Here is a 24,071-nt window from a genome sequence, read left to right as displayed (position 1 = left end):
ATGACAACATTCCTATAATGATATGAATTATATGCATATACGAGTATAACATTATTATTTTTTTGTAGCACTCAATATGTACCTAGGGGTTTTGCACCTTCTTTTATTTTTCACTACTGAGCTAATACTTTCTACAGAGGGCCCACCAGACATTTGTCTTTTTCCCCTATATCAAACCCATACATGCAATAACACTCAAAGTAAGCTTATACAATGTAAAACTATATATATAAGATGTCATAGCACATAAACACAAATAGCATCAATATTAATGTTATAATCACATTTCCTACATTTATATTCTAAATGCAGTCAAATTCTGTATTTTTTGTTCAATAGCAAGATACTTAATGTATGTTTTAATTGTAATATGTTAGACAATTAGTAAAACAAATAATAGTTTTGGTACAGATATCCCTATTACAAGCAACTTACTTGAGGAACAAAGAAGGTGAGAAACAATAACTGAGTTATTAAAAAACACTAAGCAAAAGAGCAAAGATCAACTCTGCCTCATTTGCTGCCCTTGTTACTATATGAGTATGCTTTTGCTTGCTTCATAAAATATTAGTATTGCTTTGAAAGTGGTATTATTTATATTTCCAGATTACTCCAGTAGGATCTGTACCATCTTCAAACTGAGGGTCAGATTAAATCAAAATTGAATCTGTTATTTGCCATTTGCAAATTAATCACTATCTTTTACTCAGAACACTATGTTTATTTTCTTCTTTCCAAAATGTAAAAATGCTACCAGCAGCCAAACCAGTATTTTGCTGAATCATCTATCTATTATTAATTGTGGTAGTTATTTATATATGTCTCTCACTGTTTGTCAAACACAATACATAATATTGTTTTAATATGTACATAAAAATGTATTATGGTTTGTTATTGCAATGTTCTTGCTATTATTGTATATTCAAATTAAGTCATACACTGGGTCAACATAAATATCAGATATTAAATCATGTGCAAGAAAATCCATGTTTTAAAAACACAAACCCTTTTCAGAAAGCAGCTTTTCTGATTGCAACAAATTGTCTCCCAGTTCCCAGACAATCCCTGAAAGTTCATACAATAGTTGGCAATGCATTGTGTATCACTTTGGAAGGGCAGGAACATATCATGTATTAACCCCATCAGGTCAGCCTTTTTTCATTTTTCCTTTTGACAAAATACCTTTATGATACAATACATAATACATAATTCACATATCTCTGTCACCCTTGTTTATATAGATTTAAGACATCCATACCCTGTCCGTCTTCGCATCTGTCTGGACACTAGTGCGGCTTCGACTCTCGTAATCCTCTTCTAAATCAGACAGGTCCTCCAGCTCCTCTGGGGTCTATGAAATAAAATAGGTTTATTAAAGTTATATTTAAGAAATGTCTGTTAGGAAATATGAAACACAAAAATATGAAACATCTCATGCTGATTACATATTGCCACATACCTTTCTTAAAAAATAAAAAAATATATATATATATATATATATATATATATATATATGCACACACGCACACACACATATCTTATTAGTTTCCCATTGCTATTGTTTTTTATAATGCTGTCACTGCAGTGGTGGAGAGTTCAGAACATTTCACAAGGTCCTGAATTTAATTAGGCATGAACTGATACCAATTCAATTTAGAATCTTCTCCCTTTCATCAGACAGATAAAATACTTATGTTAAAGCATCTCCTTAGGGTAAGTGACACCACCCTTAGAGGCTTTTATAGATTTAGTTAATGGACTTTAGATGTTAATGCTGCAGTTTTTGAACCTCTGGTCCTGCCTATTAGCCCCTTTACGTACACAGCCAAGCTATACGTTAATCTCTGGATTGAGAGTCAAGCCATGCACTTTCTTTTCATCTCACCACTGCGTGGCCTTCTGCCCTCTCCAGGGAAAAAGTCATGTAATTATAGCGTCTGTCTATAATATAGCTTAGAATTTCAATAAGTGAAAGTAAAGGGACATCTGTAGTGGCTTTCTAAACTGTTTCCCTAAGTTGCTTGATTCATTGACAACCTTGCACTGATCATGAAGGATGCAGGGAGGGAAGGTTAAGAAATAAAAAGTCTCCACTGATATTTAATTTTTACAGTGGATCTATTGTTGTGCAAAATTAAATAATTACTTTAGCAGGTACATATAGACTGTGATTTTGAAAGTACTGTTATCTAGGGCTATCCAGAGGAGAAAGAAATGACATGACTTTTGAAAACCAAGGGCCCAATTAAATACATAAAAAATTGCATGCCGCTAATGTGAAAAGCTTTATTAAATTAAAAGCCTTATTAAATCTAAAATATCAGGAACTGCAAACAAGGAGTAGACACGCTTTTCTGGTGCGGTTTTACAAAATAACAATTACACAGAAAGGCATAATTAATTGTGAAAATCAAGCTACACCACCATCATTACTCATGCAATTGTGACAGCATGCGCCAGCTTCCAGTTAAACATTAGCTTAACTACTGTGCTCAGGTACAATACATAAATAAATCATATTCAATCAATAAGTGCATCAATTATTGAAAATCTGTCCTTACAAGTCCAAATTTCGATTCCAAAGTGGCTCAAATTAGAATAAACATTCAATCCTTGATTGTGGCGAGTGCTTATTTTATGTGGCTGAAGTGTAAGAATGTATGCTTAAACAAATCCTCAGCGGTATCTGGATGTAACATAACAGTCCAAATTTTACTCGAGATACTGTCAGGTTGATATTTTAACAAGAATATGTAGGCTACCTAACATAAACGGACACACAGTGGCCTGAATTAAAATTGCCCTTCTGTTGGATATAAGCCATCTGGAATAAACTGAGTCTGTTCACTGGTGTGGCTGCATTGTTTCTTTTTAAAATGGAATGGAACAAAGCCTACCTTTTCTGTTACATGTAATACTTACAAACTAATGCCAAATGTCTTTTGTTTGAAAACATGGTTCTTGACTATATAATAAGCTTTTTTCCCCTTATAAATATACATAGACTAACATAAGTATGAGTGAGACTTAATATTTAATCCTTAGCACCTCTAGTACACTCCCCTCTGACTTTTCCACCAGCACCCATTACTACTCCCATGAAAAAATATGTAAGGAAAACATTTTAAAGATATGAAAAATTATAGAGTGTAATGATCAAAAGCAAGAGCAGAATAGATGAATGAGTCAATACACAAATACGTTAAAACAAGTAAAAAAAAAATATATTGGCACATTGATGCTAAAACATAATTCATATAACATGCCATGTAATATCAACATATTTTCTCTCAGTACACGAATGATACATTTCTTTGTATGAATATTGGGTGTGCCAATATTATTTGTTTTGAGCAGTGTACACCTTTACTTCAGTTACAATAAGTACTCTATATCTTCACTGTACACACAAGGAGCCATGGATGTGACAAGGTCGTTATGTACCACAAATAATTTTAGATGTTACCACAAACATTTAGCGGGGTGACATCCATTTGCAGTAATGCTGCTAATGCTTTTGCATGTGTTTTGCGGCACAAACATATTTAATCCAGCCTTTCTAAGTGCCATTCTAAAATAAGGCATTAAGGTATTACTGCAGTTTGAATCAAATAAATATGTTTGTATAATGAATTATAACATTTTTAAAGACACAACACTTAAAAACCCTTTTATCTTGCACAAATGATCGTGTGAAGAAAAGTAGGAGACTTTCTTAAGTAGTTCAGATCTAAAAATACATTTCTTTAAGGGAAAAATATAAAATGATTCATGCATGTTCAAATTAAGTTTGCGCATGAATTCAGTAGGCTAAACTAAAAGAAGTGTCATAGCAAATCATTTGGAAGACCTGCACTTCCACTTACCAGATTACAGGCTTACATCTGTCGCAAAGCACTGTCTGAGTTAATGACTACATACCATTTGTTTACATTACATTAAAGATAATGCCTAATCCTCCAGCTTAAAGAATTTAGTGCACAGTTATGCCCAGAGTGCCGCATTAGTAGCAAGACAACATTCAGACAACTTAACCTATTGAACTGAATACCCATGTAGAAAGAGAAGGGAACACCAATGATTGAACATTGTGAAGCAGAAGGTCCTTTGTTTTTGCTTTGGATATGTTATGTATGCTTCATATACTTCTTAAAAGTGGAAGGATGTCAAAAACAATATATATATATATATATATATATATATATATATATATATATATATATATATATATTACTGTATATACAATTAGTCAATACAATTATTCAGAAAACACTACTATATACACTCACCTAAAGGATTATTAGGAACACCTGTTCAATTTCTCATTAATGCAATTATCTAACCAACCAATCACATGGCAGTTGCTTCAATGCATTTAGGGGTGTGGTCCTGGTCAACACAATCTCCTGAACTCCAAACTGAATGTCTGAATGGGAAAGAAAGGTGATTTAAGCAATTTTGAGCGTGGCATGGTTGTTGGTGCCAGACGGGCCGGTCTGAGTATTTCACAATCTGCTCAGTTACTGGGATTTTCACGCACAACCATTTCTAGGGTTTACAAAGAATGGTGTGAAAAGGGAAAAACATCCAGTATGCGGCAGTCCTGTGGGTGAAAATGCCTTGTTGATGCTAGAGGTCACAGGAGAATGGGCCGACTGATTCAAGCTGATAGAAGAGCAACTTTGACTGAAATAACCACTCGTTACAACCGAGGTATGCAGCAAAGCATTTGTGAAGCCACAACAGGTACAACCTTGAGGCGGATGGGCTACAACAGCAGAAGACCCCACCGGGTACCACTCATCTCCACTACAAATAGGAAAAAGAGGCTACAATTTGCACAAGCTCACCAAAATTGGACAGTTGAAGACTGGAAAAATGTTGCCTGGTCTGATGAGTCTCGATTTCTGTTGAGACATTCAGATGGTAGAGTCAGAATTTGGCGTAAACAGAATGAGAACATGGATCCATCATGCCTTGTTACCACTGTGCAGGCTGGTGGTGGTGGTGTAATGGTGTGGGGGATGTTTTCTTGGAACACTTTAGGCCCCTTAGTGCCAATTGGGCATCGTTTAAATGCCACGGCCTACCTGAGCATTGTTTCTGACCATGTCCATCCCTTTATGACCACCATGTACCCATCCTCTGATGGCTACTTCCAGCAGGATAATGCACCATGTCACAAAGGTCAAATCATTTCAAATTGGTTTCTTGAACATGACAATGAGTTCACTGTACTAAACTGGCCCCCACAGTCACCAGATCTCAACCCAATAGAGCATCTTTGGGATGTGGTGGAACGGGAGCTTCGTGCCCTGGATGTGCATCCCACAAATCTCCATCAACTGCAAGATGCTATCCTATCAATATGGGCCAACATTTCTAAAGAATGCTTTCAGCACCTTGTTGAATCAATGCCACTTAGAATTAAGGCAGTTCTGAAGGCGAAAGGGGGTCAAACACAGTATTAGTATGGTGTTCCTAATAATCCTTTAGGTGAGTGTATAATTCTAGGAGATGTCTGGCAATACAAATACAGAATAGAAATAGGCAACAATAGTCTATTAAATTTGAGCAACAGAATGCCTTATCTTAAAATGTTGAATTTAAAATAGTGTAAAACAATGATAAGACATGAACTTTGTTCCATTTTAATTTCATTTATAGTAATAGTATATGCTCAGCAACCCTTTTCTTATTTATATGTTAATATGACTGTCCATGCAGCTCCATTACTCAGAATGCCAGTCTATATATAATATTTATTTTAGTTTCTGTTCATATAAATTAGTTCCAGTGTTGGCAATTCAGTATTATGGAGTATTAATACCGTAACATATGACCCTCCATCTAATGACTTCTGTTTTAGAACAACATATATTACAAAGAAAAATCAATAATGAATGAAAAAGAGAAGTCATTACCCATTGACTAAGTGTTGCAGCTATATTTTTATTAGCTTTGGTTCAATATATATGCATCTTAAATGCTTTCCTGTTTTTGACTTAAAGCCAGAAAGCCCTCCATGCTAACACTCCTATTTTTCTGTCCAGCATAAACTAAGTGGTATGTTGCTGTATCCCATAATGTACAAAATGAGTTTCATTTTTGTTCATTTGGGATTTCCCATGTCAGACATTACTACTGAACCTTGATAAACATTTGTGTCAGCCATGTTACAAACCTTCGGTTTAGCTTTATTTCAGACTTGCAAGTCTTCCTTCACCTTTCAGAGACGTAAATTCCCTTGACAAGGACAGCTCACCATTCTCCTCATTTCAATTGAACACCCAACATTTTAACAAGTAGAGAGGGAAAAGGTAAGACAGCCCAGAAACAAGTTTCAGGATAAATAAAGATACAGATTTTTTATTTTTTATTTATTTTATATTATGAGATTGCCAAGCTTTTTATGTAAATAGGGCTATATTGCTAAACATAGGTTTCAGTCTTTACTGCAAATTTTGGAACTTATTGTAGTTTTGTAAGAGGGTTTGTCTTGTCTGTCCTGTATGGACAATTGAAAAGTCACTGGTTTATTCATACTCTCATATTCTGGATTTATTTCACTGTCATTTGAATATTCTAAAACAAAAGCATTTTCTTTTGTTAAGTATAATGTTGGTCTGCAGGGTGAGAAAAGAAAGCTTAGTTTTCAACATAAAGTTAATTACTGAAACTATTACTCACAAAGTCGAGCCAAGTACCAATGAAACATTCTGGTTCATATGGAAAGTGATTAAATGTAAATAGGAAATTAAATCCCCTCGTCTGCATTTTTGTAAGGTTTCCTTCTACATGATAAATGGTCCTCAATTAATGAAAAAGCTAGCCACAGGTAATGCAGAAGATATATTAAGATTTGCAATTTGAAGATGTTTGCCATATGATTGATAGGATACACTAGTATGTAACGTATTCCAAGAACTAAGTCTCTTCAATCAATTCAAAAAATGATACACTCTTTCAGATAGCTCGTTTAATTATTTTTGAAAGTGAACTTCTTATAAAATGTTGAGGTTATTTTACAAATTGAAATTTCAAACATGCATTAACAAAAACAAACAAACAAAATATTGTCTTAAGAAATATAGAAACATAATAATTCCAGATTATTGTCAACAGAATATTTTTGTAACTAGGAATATACACCGATCAGCCATAACATTATGACCACCTGCCTAATATTGTGTAGGTCCCCCTTTTGCCGCCAAAACAGCCCTGACCGATCGAGGCATGGACTCCACTAGACTTCTGATGGTGTGCTGTGGTATCTGGCACCAAGACATTAGCAGCAGCTCCTTTAAGTCCTGTAAGTTGCGAGGTGGGGCCTCCATGGATCGGACTTGTTTGGCCAGCACATCCCACAGATGCTCAATTGGATTGAGATCTGGGGAATTTGGAGGCCAAGTCAACACCTTGAACTCGTGATTCATCAGACCAGGCCACCTTCTTCCATTGCTCTTTGTTCCAGTTCTGATGCTCACGTGCCCATTGTAGGCGCTTTCGGCAGTGGACAGGGCTCAGCATGGGCACCCTGACTGGTCTGCGGCTATGCAGCCCCATACGCAACAAACTGTGATGCACTGTGTGTTCTGACACCTTTCTATCAGAACCAGCATTAACTTTTTCAGCAATTTGAGCTACAGTAGCTCGTCTGTTGGATTGGACCACACGGGTCAGCCTTCGCTCCCCACGTGCATCGATGAGCCTTGGCCGCCCATGACCCTGTCACCGGTTCACCGCTTTTCCTTCCTTGGACCACTTTTGATAGGTACTGACCACTGCAAAAATCCACAAGACCTGCAGTTTTGGAGATTCTCTGACCCATTCGTCTAGCCATCACAATTTGGCCCTTGTCAAAGTCGCTCAGATCCTTACGCTTGCCAATTGTTCCTACTTCTAACACATCAACTTTGAGGACAGAATGTTCACTTGCTGCCTAATATATCCCACCCAGTGACAGGTGCCATGATAATGAGATTATCAGTGTTATTCACTTCACCTGTCAGTGGTCATAATGTTATGGCTGATCGGTGTATGTTGCTTGTACATTTTAAAATGTGATTGTATTTCAGAAATTACTATGTTCATTATACACAAAACAATGCCTTTATTATCCCCATTTTAACTGGGCATGAATATACTGAATTTTTATATATATATATACACTGACATTGTTTTATGGATCAGCTCCCAAGTGTAATTTAGTCGTCCAGGCCTGTCTTTCTGGCTCTACACATGCTTGGGTACTTATGCCACTTTCAGAGCATATTCATGCAGAGATAGTGAAGCTGGTGGGAATTTATCATCAACCTTACCATCTCCAGGGAGTAGAAGCATTTTCTGAACAGCTGAAATCTTGCCTCAGTGAACTCATTGTAAGAAGGCTGCTCAAAAACCGGCATTCAAAAAATCTTCTCTCAATCTCAATCAAGTGTATCTATCAGTAATGTTTTGTGTACAGGTATTACAACCAGTCCTAAACAATTTCTTAATGGGGTGTTTGTATTTGATGCTATAAATTAGCTATCTATCTGTGTATATCTTCCTTGATTAAAAAAAATATATATCTGTTATATGTATTCATTATTTTTTTGATCTGTTAAATAAAGTTTATTTTTAAAACTAATAAAGTTTAATTTAAAACCTAGATAGATAGATTACTTGATAAACATAGATATAATTGATCATATATACATAATGATGGAATGTTTGTTTAGTAAGTGTCGTGGAGTCAGAAGGAGGTGATGAAAAAATTACCTACCCGTATCATTAGAACAGAGCACCTGATGTCATGGATTGAGTCATACACTTTTTTCGAGACATCAACAAACAGGTTGTCATCAAACTGATGCATTTTTCCAGTGTTCAGGGCTTCCATGGCTTTATTGACTTGAGCAACAAATTCTGGAATTGCTGAAGAGAAAAGAAAAATCATTGTAGAATAGTTAATCATTTACTAGCTGTTAAGTACAGTTGAGTTCTCCAAAACCACAGGGTACTCTAGATATTTTGTCCCACCTATGCTTAAATAAGTACAACCTTTTCTATGGTTTTATGTTGTTGACGAGACACTTAAATCCATTGGCCAACAACCTTCAAGAAACAGATTTGAGGACCCATGCTTTGTAACTAATTGTAACTAACACAAGTAATCTGTCAGGTAAATCCAGGAAAAAAAAAAAAAAAACACATTCAACATGTAATAATTATACAAGGTTGGCAATGGGAGAAATCCAGTGAGAGAAAACATACATTCATAATGTCAAAACTCTGTACAAGTAAATTATTTTCACAAAAAAATTACATGTATCGATAGATTTATTTCACTTTTCAGAATAGACCAAACCTGGCTGTTATGTAAATTATATTAATGGCTTTCTGGTTTCACTGGCTTACTCAAATGAGACTTCATGTAATCATTTCCAAACTGACATCTTAAGAATTAAAGCCTCTTATGGCAGTCTTTTTTGAACAGTGCCTTCAGAATATCAGTCAAATAGTCCTGAAAAAGTACAGTGTATATGAAGGAGGAGAGAAAGAACAAAGTATAGTGTTCCAAGTGGTATATATTTCAAATTGGTACTGCATAGTGAAGATTAAAGGTGAAAAGATAATATATAGATGATTTGAAACCCATATTGATAACCTTGTTTCCTGCCTAGATGAGAAAATTGTATGCTGATGGACACTGATATCCTGTTCCTGCATCCAAACCCTTGTACCCAGTGCTGCAGACAAGCATGATAGCACATCACTAAAAGCCATGGATTCCTAGGACCTAAGGACAAGTTGCCCTTCAGACCACCTAGATAATGTTAGTTCTGAGGACTGTAGTTCTTGGGTTCAAAAACAGTGTGTACTGACAATGGGTTTGTTTCTGTGGGGGAGGGGGGAAGAACTGTTTATTTGGACTTTTATTATGAGAGCCATTTGGATTTCTGTGTACTCCTGTTTCAGCCTGAAACATTTTATTGCCACAGATAGTTAACTGTACTTTCAATGTATAGGGGGAGTTATTCAATATTCTAGCACTTATGTTTTTAATTTCAAAAGAACTTAGCTGAAATTGAAATTGAACACAATCCATGTACTGGGAAGCAACAGGTCATAGTAGAGTTAAAATTAATTTTCTAAGAAGAGAATTGGGATGGAGACCAGGCCTCTGGTTTGGGTATTTTCTTCAGCATAACATGAATGGAGGGATCTCATGACAGAAGCAATAACCATGAGGCAAAAAGTGTATAAATCACTTACATTCCCTCTGGAAAGATAGGGAAGCATTTATTAGATAGACAAAAGCTGTAGCCTAGGGGTCTCTAGTCCAGTTCTGTTGGTTTACTGAATATGAAAAATGTAGGCCTTAATCTTCAGTGTCACTGTGCAACAATTCCACTAGGATCTTATTTACCGCAACACCACAGGCATCACCTATAACACCTCTGATATGAAAACCTCTGTAAATCAGCCCTGGTAACTAAATAGCATCAAAACATTAAATAAATGTTTAGCTGTAGCTGCTTCTGTAAGCTTTATCGGTTATCTAATCCAGACCCTTAGAAACAAAGGTAAGAGTGATTTAATATTTATAAACCTGTAACAGCAATACTATTTTAAATATGTGGTAAACATAACTGTTTTAACAATAACATAACTGATTTCAGTGGTATTTAGCAGCAAATCCATAAATCCATTAATTGGTCATGTGTGAAGTTTAATGGATGTTTACAGTGCAGCCAGGTTCATTTTTAAATGTGTTGTTACACATGACTGTTCACATGGTATTAAAATGAATCTGTGCAAAAAGAAACTGACCAGAATACATCATTAATAATTTTCTTGATTGGAAATTGGACCTCTCAAAAACTAGCCCACAAGGCATCATGGTCACATTTTACTTCCTGCAGATCTAGGTGAATTTGAAATAAAAAACTTATAATGAACCAATAGCCTGAGATTAATGAAATATAACATATATATAAATGAATGTGTCAAACTTCTCCAGCCTCAACAATACAAAAATAACAATAAATTAACAAAAATGGGTCACTTAAATTACAACAAGAGAGAGTGTTTTTGATAGTTACAATAGATAGAATCAGTTGAAATCAGCACACAGCATTGTATGCTGTTTGCTTGTCAAAAATACATAATAATAAGATTAATGCAATATAAATCATAAAGTTACATGTCTGATTGGTATTTTCTTTCTTTCACATTCAGTCTGACCTCAACTGTGGCTAGATCAATAGATGTGGGATTGATAGTTTGTGTAGCTCTATGTTAACTGGACTGTGCACAATTTGACATTCCTCTCATCTGTTATACTGTGGGCGGGGGGGGGGGGATGAAGGTCAATACCAAGAATACTACAGTCAGCAGTTGCATACCACCTATTGCTTTATATTGTGACTTAAATGAAGGATAAATAAGATTGAGGGATATGTGTTTTGTCTTTGATTGTTTAGAAGTTCCATTCATTTTACTTTATACTACAAGGAGAAAAATCTATTGTTTTCATTCTGGATTTTGTAATTAATTCCCCACCGTGGCTGTCTATCATGTCACTGGCCCTACATATGGAATATATTCTTATGTATTTTATGTGGAACAAAAAAACAATACTATTAAAAACAATCAATCAAAGAAAGCAAAAGGACAGCATCTGGTTTAATTAAAAAGCAGCATAATTTATTCTCTCAGATTAAACATTGGGAAGCAACAAACTTTTTCTATGCCTTCCTCAGAATTGCTTAATCATATTCAGAATTTATAATTATATTATGTGTGAATGTCTAAAGACATAAATAAATAAATAATGAGATGACATATTTGATTATCCTGCGGGTTCAGATTAGTGACAGACTATGTAAATAAGAAACAGGTGCAAAATGTCTTCCTGGGTTTTAGATTAATTCATTATAATATGTTCTTTTTATGACAGTACTTGAATGAAGATCCCAGGATATAATACAATAAACATTACTGAGCCTGAGGCAGGGGTGTGTCTATGGGGGTGGGGGGGGGCATGCCACCTGTAAATTACGCCTATGGGCAAATGATTCACGCTCTCTCAATATTTTAGTCCCAACATCCCTACATCCTTACACCTATATGGAGTCAGCCATCAATTTTTAGGGGGAAAATGTAATTATCTGTCAACATTGGGTGGAATTCCAATCTACTTATGCCTATGTTCTCAAGCTCTCCCTTTCTGCCACTGCATGACTATGAACTTCTGAGAATCATGTAAAAGAATATGGAGAACAGTTATAGTATATAGAGTAAAGACGGCATAATAATAATAAGGCATGGTTGTGAAATACCCACTGGGCAGTCTCTTGATATTGATCCACTATACAAAGAAACTGCTAAAGCACAACAAACTGTGGTGAAATCAGAAATTACTTCTACCGTTTATTATGTAAACCAGCTGCTATTGGCTTTGTGAGGAGGACAGAGATAGAAATCTGAGAGCTTCAGAGAGTTAACATCAAAGGTTATGAAGGGAAACAAGCACTTAAGCATGCATAATTTAGAGGAAACTATATTCTTAGTATTTTTCATCTGTTCTTTTAAATTTTAAAAACATTTAAATGAATGTGTTTTTTTTTTCACTTTTTTTCAACCTTGATGTTGCCTGCTGCTTTCTAAAAGGTTAATACAATCTTGACAGTCTTATAGAAAATATATTATACAGGGTCCCTGAAAACAAATTACAACTGTATAAATTATTTAAGTACCCATGGAAAATAGACATAATTATAAAATCCTGTTTAGTTTATAGTCATTAACCATTTGTTTCTTCTAATGAGATGGAAACCGTGAAATTCCACTGGGCAGGCAGGATGTATAGTAGTTCCCTCATTCATAAATACTTAATTAATCATTAGCTGTAGAATAATCTTGAAGGCAAGTGGCTAGTGAAATAATTATGTTTTCATGTCTGTTTTGTTTGTTTGTTTGTTTGTTTGTTTGTTTTTTAATTTTTAATTTGTTATATGTTAAACCTAAAAGAAATATGTAACTCATGCATCCAGTTTAATGAAGCATGAGAATGAATTGAAAAAGGATGAGATCTACAACATCTCATGAAGAAAATCACCCTTATATAATTTGGTTGGAATCAGGAAAGATCAGGAAAACTGACAAAGCATTTTGAAAATAATCACTGGAATTGTGGTTAAGTGTTCGGTGGTTCCACCTTACAGATTTAGAGTAGCTACTGGAAATGTAACTCATAAACAACCTCATAAACCATCCAAATGAAGACATTTACATTTACATTTACATTTAAAAATGAAAAGATGGGGTTGAATTTACATCCACTTGAAAGAGATGGCAATTATCAGTATTGACAAAAAAAGAGACCATCTTATTAATCAGACAGAATCTCTAGAAAACTAAATTGCCTGTGAGCACAATTCAGATTTTTTTTTTTTGCTTTTTTTTTCTTTCTTTCTAGCTGCGATGATTAGATAGTTTTAAGTTTGAACTGTCAGATGGCTGCAGAGTATGACAATAAGTCAAAGTTTCACTTCAGCTGAGTGACTTTGTATTCAGTTTTAATGCTGAGGCTTGTGCCTGCAGGCCACAAGAACAAATTTTTAGAGTGTTATGGATCTAAACAGCGGGTCTTTTTATATGCTCCATTTGGCTGACTATACAAGTAAGTACAAAATGCAGATTAAATTAGGAAATACTTTGCAGGCTTAACAATATTTCAAGTTATCAGATATGGTATTGCTGATTATTTGTCCTTTCACTATAAGGACAAATAATCAATGAGATTTACACATCATTCTCTAAAATATAAGTATAGCCTGACAAATCATACAGCCTCAAATTTGTTAAAGATAGGAGTTGATCTGAGCACTATCACTTTCTTTTTTGGGGGGGGTGATTTCATTTTAGTGGTAGTTTATCTTTAGGTTTTCCTGGCAATTCATTTTAGATGACATGATTATACATTAGAAAGTACTGACAACATTGGATTTCAGTGCCCATACCTAAGATGGGGGATAGAAAACATTGTGAAGAAGATGGAAGATTTTAAAGGGTATTTAGGCAAATTCAACCTTTAAGCAAAATGTTTTGGTAAACAACAAACAAGTTTTCTAATCTCAATGTGGATTATTGCTAAAAACCTTCTGTGGTAACAGCTCTGATAAGGCAGAGAATAAATGTGCAGGACAAGAGAACATGTTATTGATTTACATTTCCACTTTAATAGCAGCATCTTACAATAAAAAGCAGCTTTCCATCAGAATGTTTGAGTTGTTCCCCTTTAATCAACAGCTATGTACATTAATTAATTTTGTAGCTATAATATGAATTATCAGCATAGTATTTTAGTATACAATATCTCTAAATGCATCAGGATTGTTTTAAACTGTATGCAAATGTTTTACAATGTATTTACAATGCAGTAAGTGCTGTGTCTGCTTCTAATGTTTACACAGTTCCCACTGTTGTAGTCAAATAAATAGCTTTTACTACAACTTCAACTAGTATTACATATACTCTTTTTCTAATATTTAGTAGAAGTAGCAGCCACCACTACTTAAAAATAGAAAAAGAGTACATGTTGTTAAATAATCTACTATAACAAATAAATACATGACATAATTGATATTAAACCAATCCATTGTGGGTTGAATGAATAATTAAAGCATTATTGGCCTTTGAAACAATTGCCATCACTATATGTGTGGCAAGTATTTCAGTCAGTGGACTGATTAAAAAACAGGGATAATTTGGAAAAGAACCCACAATTTCATAATTAACATTGTCTGAAGCCCTCTTTGGAAAATGTCAGACAGTTTAATTGCCTCATTACTTAACTACACTTGTTAAGTAACTCTTAGTAAAGATCTGCAACTTTGTCATGGTCTAAGCACCATACCTAGTGATGATTACTCAAACAATTATTATTACAATGAGTAGTAGTATTTACCCCAATGAGAACCTCAGGAAACCTATGAAAAGGATGCCTTAAGCACTGGATGATATTTTCAATTTGACTTCAGCTACATCTTTATGAGACCACACAAGGTGAATAGTTCCCAGTCCTCCTTTAGGTTGGAATTGGTTTATTTGCTTCCCACATAATTGATAGCATAGTGATTAACTAGATAACAGTCACAATATTATAATATATGTTTTACTTTGTACTTATGTACTTTTTCACAAGTATTTTAAATGGAGACATAGAATCCTGACTGATTAAATATCAGCCTTATTGTCTGCATCACATTTCTCAAGACTGAGAAGACCAAGGAACAATATACTGCTTACTTTGTGCACTGTTTTTTTTTTTCCCCTTTGGGTAGGAAGTGATGCATATATTGCAAGCTAAGAAGCTGCTAATAACAAGATATATTGAACTGTGAAGAACCAACGCCCTACTGAACATGAGACACGTTCTTTAGTCAAGTAAATCTTCACTCAATGTGGTCGAGCAGCCAAGTTGATAGAGTGATCATTCAAAAAGACAAGGTTGGTAGTGAATCCATAAAACAGGAACTGTTTATTGAATAAAGGTATCAGGTACAAACCTAACAATAATAATAATAAAAATAAACAAAAGCAAAGAAAACAAAATACTAATTGTAATCAAAAAAGTACTCTACACTTTGGTAATAACCATTGGAGTAAACAGTTAATCAACACTCAGTAGATCCATACAACCTCCTGTATGAGAGTCTCCATTACTAAAAGCCCTTCCTCTGCTCTTAACCTTGGGCCTTATATACCCACCCTTCCCTTGATGGAACGAACCAAAAGGATAGAATACATAGAGCGGAAAAAATAACACTTTAAGTGAACTAATAATAAACAGTAATCACACTTTCCTACAGTTCCAGATTACATTTAAATATGTAAATACATATCTCATTTAAATAACATTCATTTTGTTACACTATGGGTACTTTTCTTTTAACCTCGAACCAGTATAACAGCCAGTTCCCAAGTTAATCACGTTGGATCATCACACACAGCAATGATACATACAGGAAGATACAATTATCACCTGTATCGAACACATTACTGGTATAAGAAGGGAGAAAGAAAACAGTGGGTAAACAATGGTGGAACTTAACATTTGTCTACACTCTTCAATACCAGAATGAAAAATGTCAAACAAAAATAGGGATTATGAATAGGCTTACAAGAAAACCGAGTTTACAGATTTCATGAATAAGAACATAGCACAAGATGCGCGCATTATTTCCAGTCGGGTGATGATGGGAGCTCCCGTTCATCACATGGACTATATTTAATTAACCTAATGGCAGTCGAGTGCAGTTTCCTTTGACAGTGGAGTGTAAACAGCAAATGGGTCTTTGATGCACTTGAATGTTTCATCATTAGACAAGAGATAAATTACATGTTGCACATTGTTGCTCATTCCAAATTCAAGATAGTGATTAACATCTTTTTAAAACCTCAGAAGAATAAATACACAGCCTTTCTCATTGCTCTCCGTTTACAAAGAGAATGAAAGGGGTAAAGGTTAAAAAAGCAATATATTACATACACACATAGACTGCCTTGATCTAGCTTGTTAACAGAACATCTGACAGTCAGATTATGACCTATAACTTGTCTGTCACAATTGCTTTTCCTGAGGCATGTAATTTAAATATATATATTCATTTTAGATTATTTTGACAATTTGTTATCATTACAAATAATTGACTCATGATAATTTATAGCATACAACAAAGCTGAATAATCATTTTATTACAAACAATAGGTGGATTTGACTGAAATAATGTAATAATAAATGTTATAAAACGAATGTGTGTGTGTAGGAAAACTAAAATATCCTCATGATATTTAGGGTTTTTAAAAATAACATCTAAATGTGAATGGTTAAAAATTATATATATTGTATGTATTGAGTGGCGCAGTGAGGGACCACCCCGAACTGTCCTGCACCCCTCCGAACCCTGGGGGAGGAAAATTACCAGGAGCACACCTGACCACTATTCCCCACTTGCCTGGCTCTCCCCTCAATAAAACAGTAAGTGCTAGGCTTAGAATAGGGTATGTGCCAACTGATTGGAAAACCTGCAAATGCCATACCTATCCACAAGAATGGGGACAAAACTGAGCCAGGAAATTAGAGACCAATCAGTCTCACCTGCATTACTTGATTAGACAGAAAATAGAGGAGCATCTTAATGAAAACCATATTCACGGAGTTAGTCAACATCGGTTTAGACAAGACAGATCATGTTTTTTGAACATGCAACTGCAGCTGTAGATCACGTGAAAGCATATGATATGATATACTTAAATTTTCAGAAAGCACCAAAGAGTTGCTTCTAACTGGAGTGAGGTTGTTAGTGGAGTTCCACACGGATCAGTATTAGGGACTGTGCCTTTTCTAATCAATATTAATGATATGGACTCTGGGATAGTTAACAAACTCGTCAAGTTTGCAGATTATACTAAAATAGGTGGCTCAGCAGATACCATCTCGTCAGCACAGGTTATTCAAATGGACTTGGATAATATTCAGTTGTGGGCTGACACCTGGCAGATGAAATGCAATGTGGCCAAGTGCAAATTATTACATGCAGGCAATAAAAATGTCCACTATAATTACACTATGGGAGGAATAGAAAAAGTTATTCATGAGAAAGACCTAGGAGTCTACACAGACTCCTCACTTTCTCCATCCAAACAATGTGGGGAAGCAATAAAAAAGGCAAACAGAATATTAGGGCATATTGTCAAAAGGGCAGTAATGTTAAGACTGTACAATGCACTAGTTAGACCTCATCTGGAATACTGTGTACAGTTCTAGGGTCCACACTTCAAGAAAGATATCGCTGTCTAGAAGCAGTTCAGAGGCGAGCAACCAGACTAAAGGGAATGTCCTACTCGGAGAGACTGAGGGTACTGAACATTTTCAACCTGGAATAGAGAAGACTACATGGGGACTTGATTCAAGTCTTCAAAATCATGAAAGGCATTGACCACATCAAACCAGAGGAGCTTTTCCAGATCTGCAGGGACACACGGACCCGGGGACAGAAATGGAAATTGGGCTTCAAGGCATTCAAGATGGAGACACTTCTTCACACAGAGAGTTGTCACAATCTGGAACCAAATCCCTAGCGGTGTGGTTGATGCGACAATTTAGAAACATTCAAAAATAGACTGGATAGGATCCTTGGATCACTTAGTTATTAATAGACACCAAACAAGCACAATAGGGTGAATGGCCTCTCGATTGTAAACCTTCTTATGTTCTTATTTCTTGTTTGGTTTTGGAGCACTCGCTTATAATAAAACCTACACTTTCACCATAAACATCCCTATTGTTTTCCTGAGCCCTGCCTTTCAGAGCATCATGTACAACCCCACACAGTGCCACAGTGTGAGTATATATATATATATAGATTTATATATACAGTACTGTGCAAAGGTTTTAGGCAGGTGTGAAAAAATGCTGTAAAGTAAGAATGCTTTCAAAAATAGACATGTTAATAGGTTATATTTATCAATTAACTAAATACAAAGTGAGTGAACAGAAGACAAATCTACATCAAATCAATATTTGGTCTGACCACCCTTTGCCTTCAAAACAGCATAAATTCTTCTAGGTACACTTGCACACAGTTTTTGAAGGAACTCAGCAGGTAGGTTGGACCAAACATCTTGGAGAACTTACCACAGTTCTTCTGTGGATTTAGGCAGCCTCAGTTGCTTCTCTCTCTCTTCATGTAATCCCAGACAGACTCAATGATGTTGAGATCAGGGCTCTGTGGGGGCCATAACATCACTTACAGGACTCCTTGTTCTTCTTTATGCTGAAGATAGCTCTTAATGACTTTCGCTGAATGTTTGGGGTCGTTGTCATGCTACAGAATACATTTGGGGCCAATCAGATACCTCCCTGATGGTAATGCTAGATGGATAAGTATCTGCCTGTACTTCTCAGCATTGAGGAGACCATTAATTCTGACCAAATCCCCAACGCCATTTGAAGAAATGCAGCCCCAAACTTGCAAGGAACCTCCATCATGCTTCACTGTTGCCTGCACTCATTTGTGTACCGCTCTCCAGCATTTCAGGAACAAACTGCCTTCTGCTACAGCCAAATATTTCAAATTTTGACTCATCAGTCCAGAGCACCTGCTGCCATTTGTCTGCACCCCAGTTCCTGTGTTTTCATGCATACTTGAGTCACTTAGCCTTGTTTCCACGTCAGAGGTATGGCTTTTTGGCCGCAAGTCTTCCATTTAGGCCACTTCTGACCAGACGTCTCCGGACAGTAGATGGGTGTACCAGGGTCCCACTGTTTTCTGCCAATTCTGACCTGATGGCACTACTGGACATCTTCTGATTGCAAAGGGAAGTAAGCATGATGTGTCTTTCATCTGCTGCAGTAAGTTTCCTTGGCCGACCACTGCTTCTCTGGTCCTCAACATTGCCTGTTTCTTTGTGCTTCTTCAAAAGAGTTTGGACAGCACATCTGGAAACCCCTGTTCCCCTTGACATTTCTGCCTGGGAGAGACCTTGCTGATGCAGTATAACTACCTTGTGTCTTGTTGCTGTGCTCAGTCTTGCCATGGTGTATGACTTTTGACAGTAAACTGTCTTCAGCAACCTCACCTTGTTAGCTGAGTTTGGCTGTTCCTCACCCAGTTTTATTCCTCCTACACAGCTGTTTCTGTTTCAGTTGATGATTGTGTTTCAACCTACATATTGAATTGATGATCAATAGCACCTGTTTCGTATAATTGTTTAATCATACACCTGGCTATATGCCTACAAAATCCCTGACTTTGTGCAAGTGTACATAGAAGAATTGATGCTGTTTTGAAGGCAAAATGTGTGATTCCCTCCCTCTTGCCATTTCTGCTTGGAATGATAATTTCCATTTTGAGCATTCTGTCTCCTGGCAAGCTGCCTCAAGGCTGAATGTGGGAAACTTAGGTATAGAAACATACCAGTGTTGCACAAATCTCAGTAAACACTGTCTCACCTTAAGACCTTTGTTACAAACTTACAGGTCTGAATTTCAATCTTTAGATTACTTATCATCATACTTTGTATAGTTTGGTTTTCTAAGGGAAGAAAGTCTTGAAAGTAAAATCTGTAGAATAGTGATTGTGGAAGCTTTCACCGTGTTATGTTTAATCAGTTGTGAAAAAGACATTAAAGCCTATAGTTTACAAAAAGATAAAAAAATACTGCATAATTAATTTAAAGAGTTCATTACAGGCAAAATTATCATTTTCCATTTCTTTAACATTATACAGATATTTCAGCAGTAATTTCAGACAATTCGCCTGGGAGCAGCATAAAAGATGGATGACTAGGTGTTCTTCAGATTGAAAATATCACAAATGAGCTCCCATGGCTCCTTCAAACTGAACCCAAAGGCCTCCCTATTTCTGGTAACATTTCACAGTGCGTGTGAGCTGTTGCTGTTTAACATGGCAATCCGCAGAAGACAGAAAAACAATCCTTTCTCTGGAGCTCAAAGCATTCAATAAAAAACATGTCAGAGTGTAAAAACTGAACAAGGACTGTAAATACTACTCATGGGAAGACAAAGAAGGGAGTGTATTTCAAGTGCAGTTATAAGGATATCATTATCAATATAAAGACCAGCATTTTGTGTGTTTATACTCTTTTCCTGAATTGTCCATGTTTCCCAGTATTGTCTATACAAACACTGCAGTGATATCACATTGAAACGTTGTGCAGAATTTGCCATGTTGTCACATGTAAGACTAGGAGCTGGTGGGAACATGCAGAACTTACTGAGACAGATGCCCATTCAGCTATTGGTGGGTTTGTTTACTGATTGGTAGAATTTAAAAGGGGTATTTTCATGAGGACTGTGGCCATGAGAAGTGCACCCAGGTGCGGGACTAATGCTGGTTTGTCAAAGGAAATTTAAAGGTCTGGAGAGGGAATTAGAGCTGGCAAACAAGGTTGAAGAGGAGAGTCCAAGAATTGTGGTCAAAAGGCAGTCAAAGGGCAGACAGGGTAAAGAGGGGAATCCAGAAGTTGTCAACAAGGACAAAAAGTTAGGTCGGATACACAGAAGATCATAAACACTGGAGTAAGGCTTAGAACTGTCACAGACTTTGTGATGAATGAAGCAACAGAGGGATACAGTATATACAGTGAGGGAAAAAAAGTATTTGATCCCCTGCTGATTTTGTACGTTTGCCCACTGACAAAGAAATGATCAGTCTTTAATTTTAATAATAGGTGTATTTTAACAGTGAGAGACAGAATAACAACAACAAAAATCAGAAAAACGCATTTCAAAAAAGTTATAAATTGATTTGCATGTTAATGAGTGAAATAAGTATTTGATCCCCTATCAATCAGCAAGATTTCTGGCTCCCAGGTGTCTTTTATACAGGTAACGAGCTGAGATTAGGAGCACTCTCTTAAAGGGAGTGCTCCTAATCTCAGCTCGTTATCTGTATAAAAGACACCTGTCCACAGAAGCAATCAATCAATCAGATTCCAAACACTCCACCATGGCCAAGACCAAAGAGCTGTCCAAGGATGTCAGGGACAAGATTGTAGACCTACACAAGGCTGGAATGGGCTACAAGACCATCGCCAAGCAGCTTGGTGAGAAGGTGACAACAGTTGGTGCGATTATTCGCAAATGGAAGAAACACAAAATAACTGTCAGTCTCCCTCGGTCTGGGGCTCCATGCAAGATCTCACCTCATGGAGTTTCAATGATCATGAGAACGGTGAGGAATCAACCCAGAACTACACGGGAGGATCTTGTTAATGATCTCAAGGCAGCTGGGACCATAGTCACCAAGAAAACAAGTGGTAACACACTACGCCGTGAAGGACTGAAATCCTGCAGCGCCTGCAAGGTCCCCCTGCTCAAGAAAGCACATGTACAGGCCCATCTGAAGTTTGCTAATGAACATCTGAATGATTTAGAGGAGAACTGGGTGAAAGTGTTGTGGTCAGATGAGACCAAAATCGAGCTCTTTGGCATCAACTCAACTCACCGTGTTTGGAGGAGGAGGAATGACCCCAAGAACACCATCCCCACCGTCAAACATGGAGGTGGAAACATTATGCTTTGGGGGTGTTTTTCTGCTAAGGGGACAGGACAACTGCACCACTTCAAAGGGACGATGGACGGGGCCATGTACCATCAAATATTGGGTGAGAACCTCCTTCCCTCAGCCAGGGCATTGAAAATGGGTTGTGGATGGGTATTCCAGCATGACAATGACCCAAAACACACAGCCAAGGCAACAAAGGAGTGGCTCAAGAAGAAGCACAGTAAGGTCCTGGAGTGGCCTAGCCAGTCTCCAGACCTTAATCCCATAGAAAATCTGTGGAGGGAGCTGAAGGTTCGAGTTGCCAAACGTCAGCCTCGAAACCTTAATGACTTGGAGAGGATCTGCAAAGAGGAGTGGGACAAAATCCCTCCTGAGATGTGTGCAAACCTGGTGGCCAACTACAAGACACATCTGACTTCTGTGATTGCCAACAAGGGTTTTGCCACCAAGTACTAAGTCGAAGGGGTCAAATACTTATTTCCCTCATTAACATGCAAATCAATTTATAACTTTTTTGAAATGCGTTTTTCTGGATTTTTTTGTTGTTATTCTGTCTCTCACTGTTAAAATACACCTACCATTAAAATTATAGACTGATCATTTCTTTGTCAGTGGGGAAACGTACAAAATCAGCAGGGGATCAAATACTTTAATTAAACTAAATGCACATGGGGCTATGAAATGTAATGTCAGAGACAGGACTAGAATTTGGGTGATTACGACCTTGGTGGCGAGGTGAGAACATGACAGGTATATTCCAATTGTTAAAAAAAAAAACCATTCATACCTGCATTATTTGTTATTGGGGGAGGTCAAACTGTTCAATATCCAATCGGTTTTATGGAACAGCAATTTTAAATGTATAACTGATATCAAAAAATATTGTATGGAATTAATACAAATTGCCAAGGAAAGACTTTCTCTACCTCTAGCTAGCGACTTTTAATTATCAAAGGTCATGCTGTCTTTTTATTCTATCTCCATAAAATTAGGCAACAAGGAAAATGTTAATTTGATCCTGACAAGGTTTACCATTCATGGAATTACTGACATTTAAAGTCAGCTGAAATTTTGTAGCAAGCTAAAAACAACTCTAGAATTCTTTAATTATGCTGAAATACCAATGGACATGCATCGCTAGTGTCACCCACTAAATTGGAATATGATCATAAGTAGAGGGAAACATCTGTACTAAGTCATACATGAGTCATTCTATAGAAGAACATGATGAGGTGATGGCAGTGACACAAGGAGCTTAAAAATTTTACATTTTCTGTTTCTAAATTATTGTATCCATACCAACTGTGATCTGAATCAATTTTACCAATCTGGTAAGAATATAATAATATGCAATATTATATGAATAATGTATCTGAAATGATATATAATAATGGGCTATATATAGCCTATAGCCCACTATCTGTGCCACAAAGAAAGTTTTGTACATAACTGTCATGATTTTAAATTAAAAAATATAATTAACAAAAAATAATTCTAAAGCTTTTTTTTAATCGACAATGCTACTAAAATAAATGTACTTTAAAAATAAAATATGCCATGATCACTCAGATTTCTTAGTTGAGGCGAAGCCTATCCCTCTTTACTAACTTCACATGCTGTTTGGTAGCATAACAACAAACTATGATCCTTAGTACCATACTAAAGCTGGGGATCAGCTAGTCTTCAACTTTTGTTGCATTGGGTACAAACGTAGTATGAAGCTCCAGGTTAAAACTCTGCAAGTTCATTGCAATTGATCCATCAAGATGCGAGCCGCAATGATCACCAGGTCAGTTAGGTCCCAGTTATGCAAGAAATGTATTATTATTTGCTTAATACGTATTTGGTATTTGCACATGTTCTCACATAAGTTGACTTTCTTCAATAAAACACAGTGTACATTCCTTCTACATTAAAAGCACGAGCACAAACATAAGTACTCTGCTAATGACAAAATCACATGAGAACCAGTAGCCTTAACAAATA

At 36.3% G+C, this 24,071-nt stretch overlaps 1 protein-coding gene across 1 annotated transcript in view; it reads right to left on the bottom strand.

The window, feature by feature from the left end:
* The window catches only part of LOC136715967 (catenin alpha-3), a 592,813-nt gene that overhangs the window by 24,193 nt on the left and 544,549 nt on the right, over positions 1-24,071 (bottom strand). The window contains exons 13-14 of the mRNA XM_066693394.1: positions 8,768-8,919; positions 1,259-1,351 (exon numbers count right to left, since the gene is read on the bottom strand). Of these exons, the coding sequence (XP_066549491.1) occupies positions 1,259-1,351; positions 8,768-8,919 (245 nt within the window). The remainder of the gene's footprint in view (positions 1-1,258; positions 1,352-8,767; positions 8,920-24,071) is intronic.

The sequence above is a fragment of the Amia ocellicauda genome, chromosome 20 (genome assembly GCF_036373705.1).
Source record: "Amia ocellicauda isolate fAmiCal2 chromosome 20, fAmiCal2.hap1, whole genome shotgun sequence".
Classification (NCBI taxonomy): domain Eukaryota; kingdom Metazoa; phylum Chordata; class Actinopteri; order Amiiformes; family Amiidae; genus Amia; species Amia ocellicauda.
Note: the sequence above shows the minus strand (reverse complement) of the source record. Positions and strands in the feature narration are given on the sequence as shown.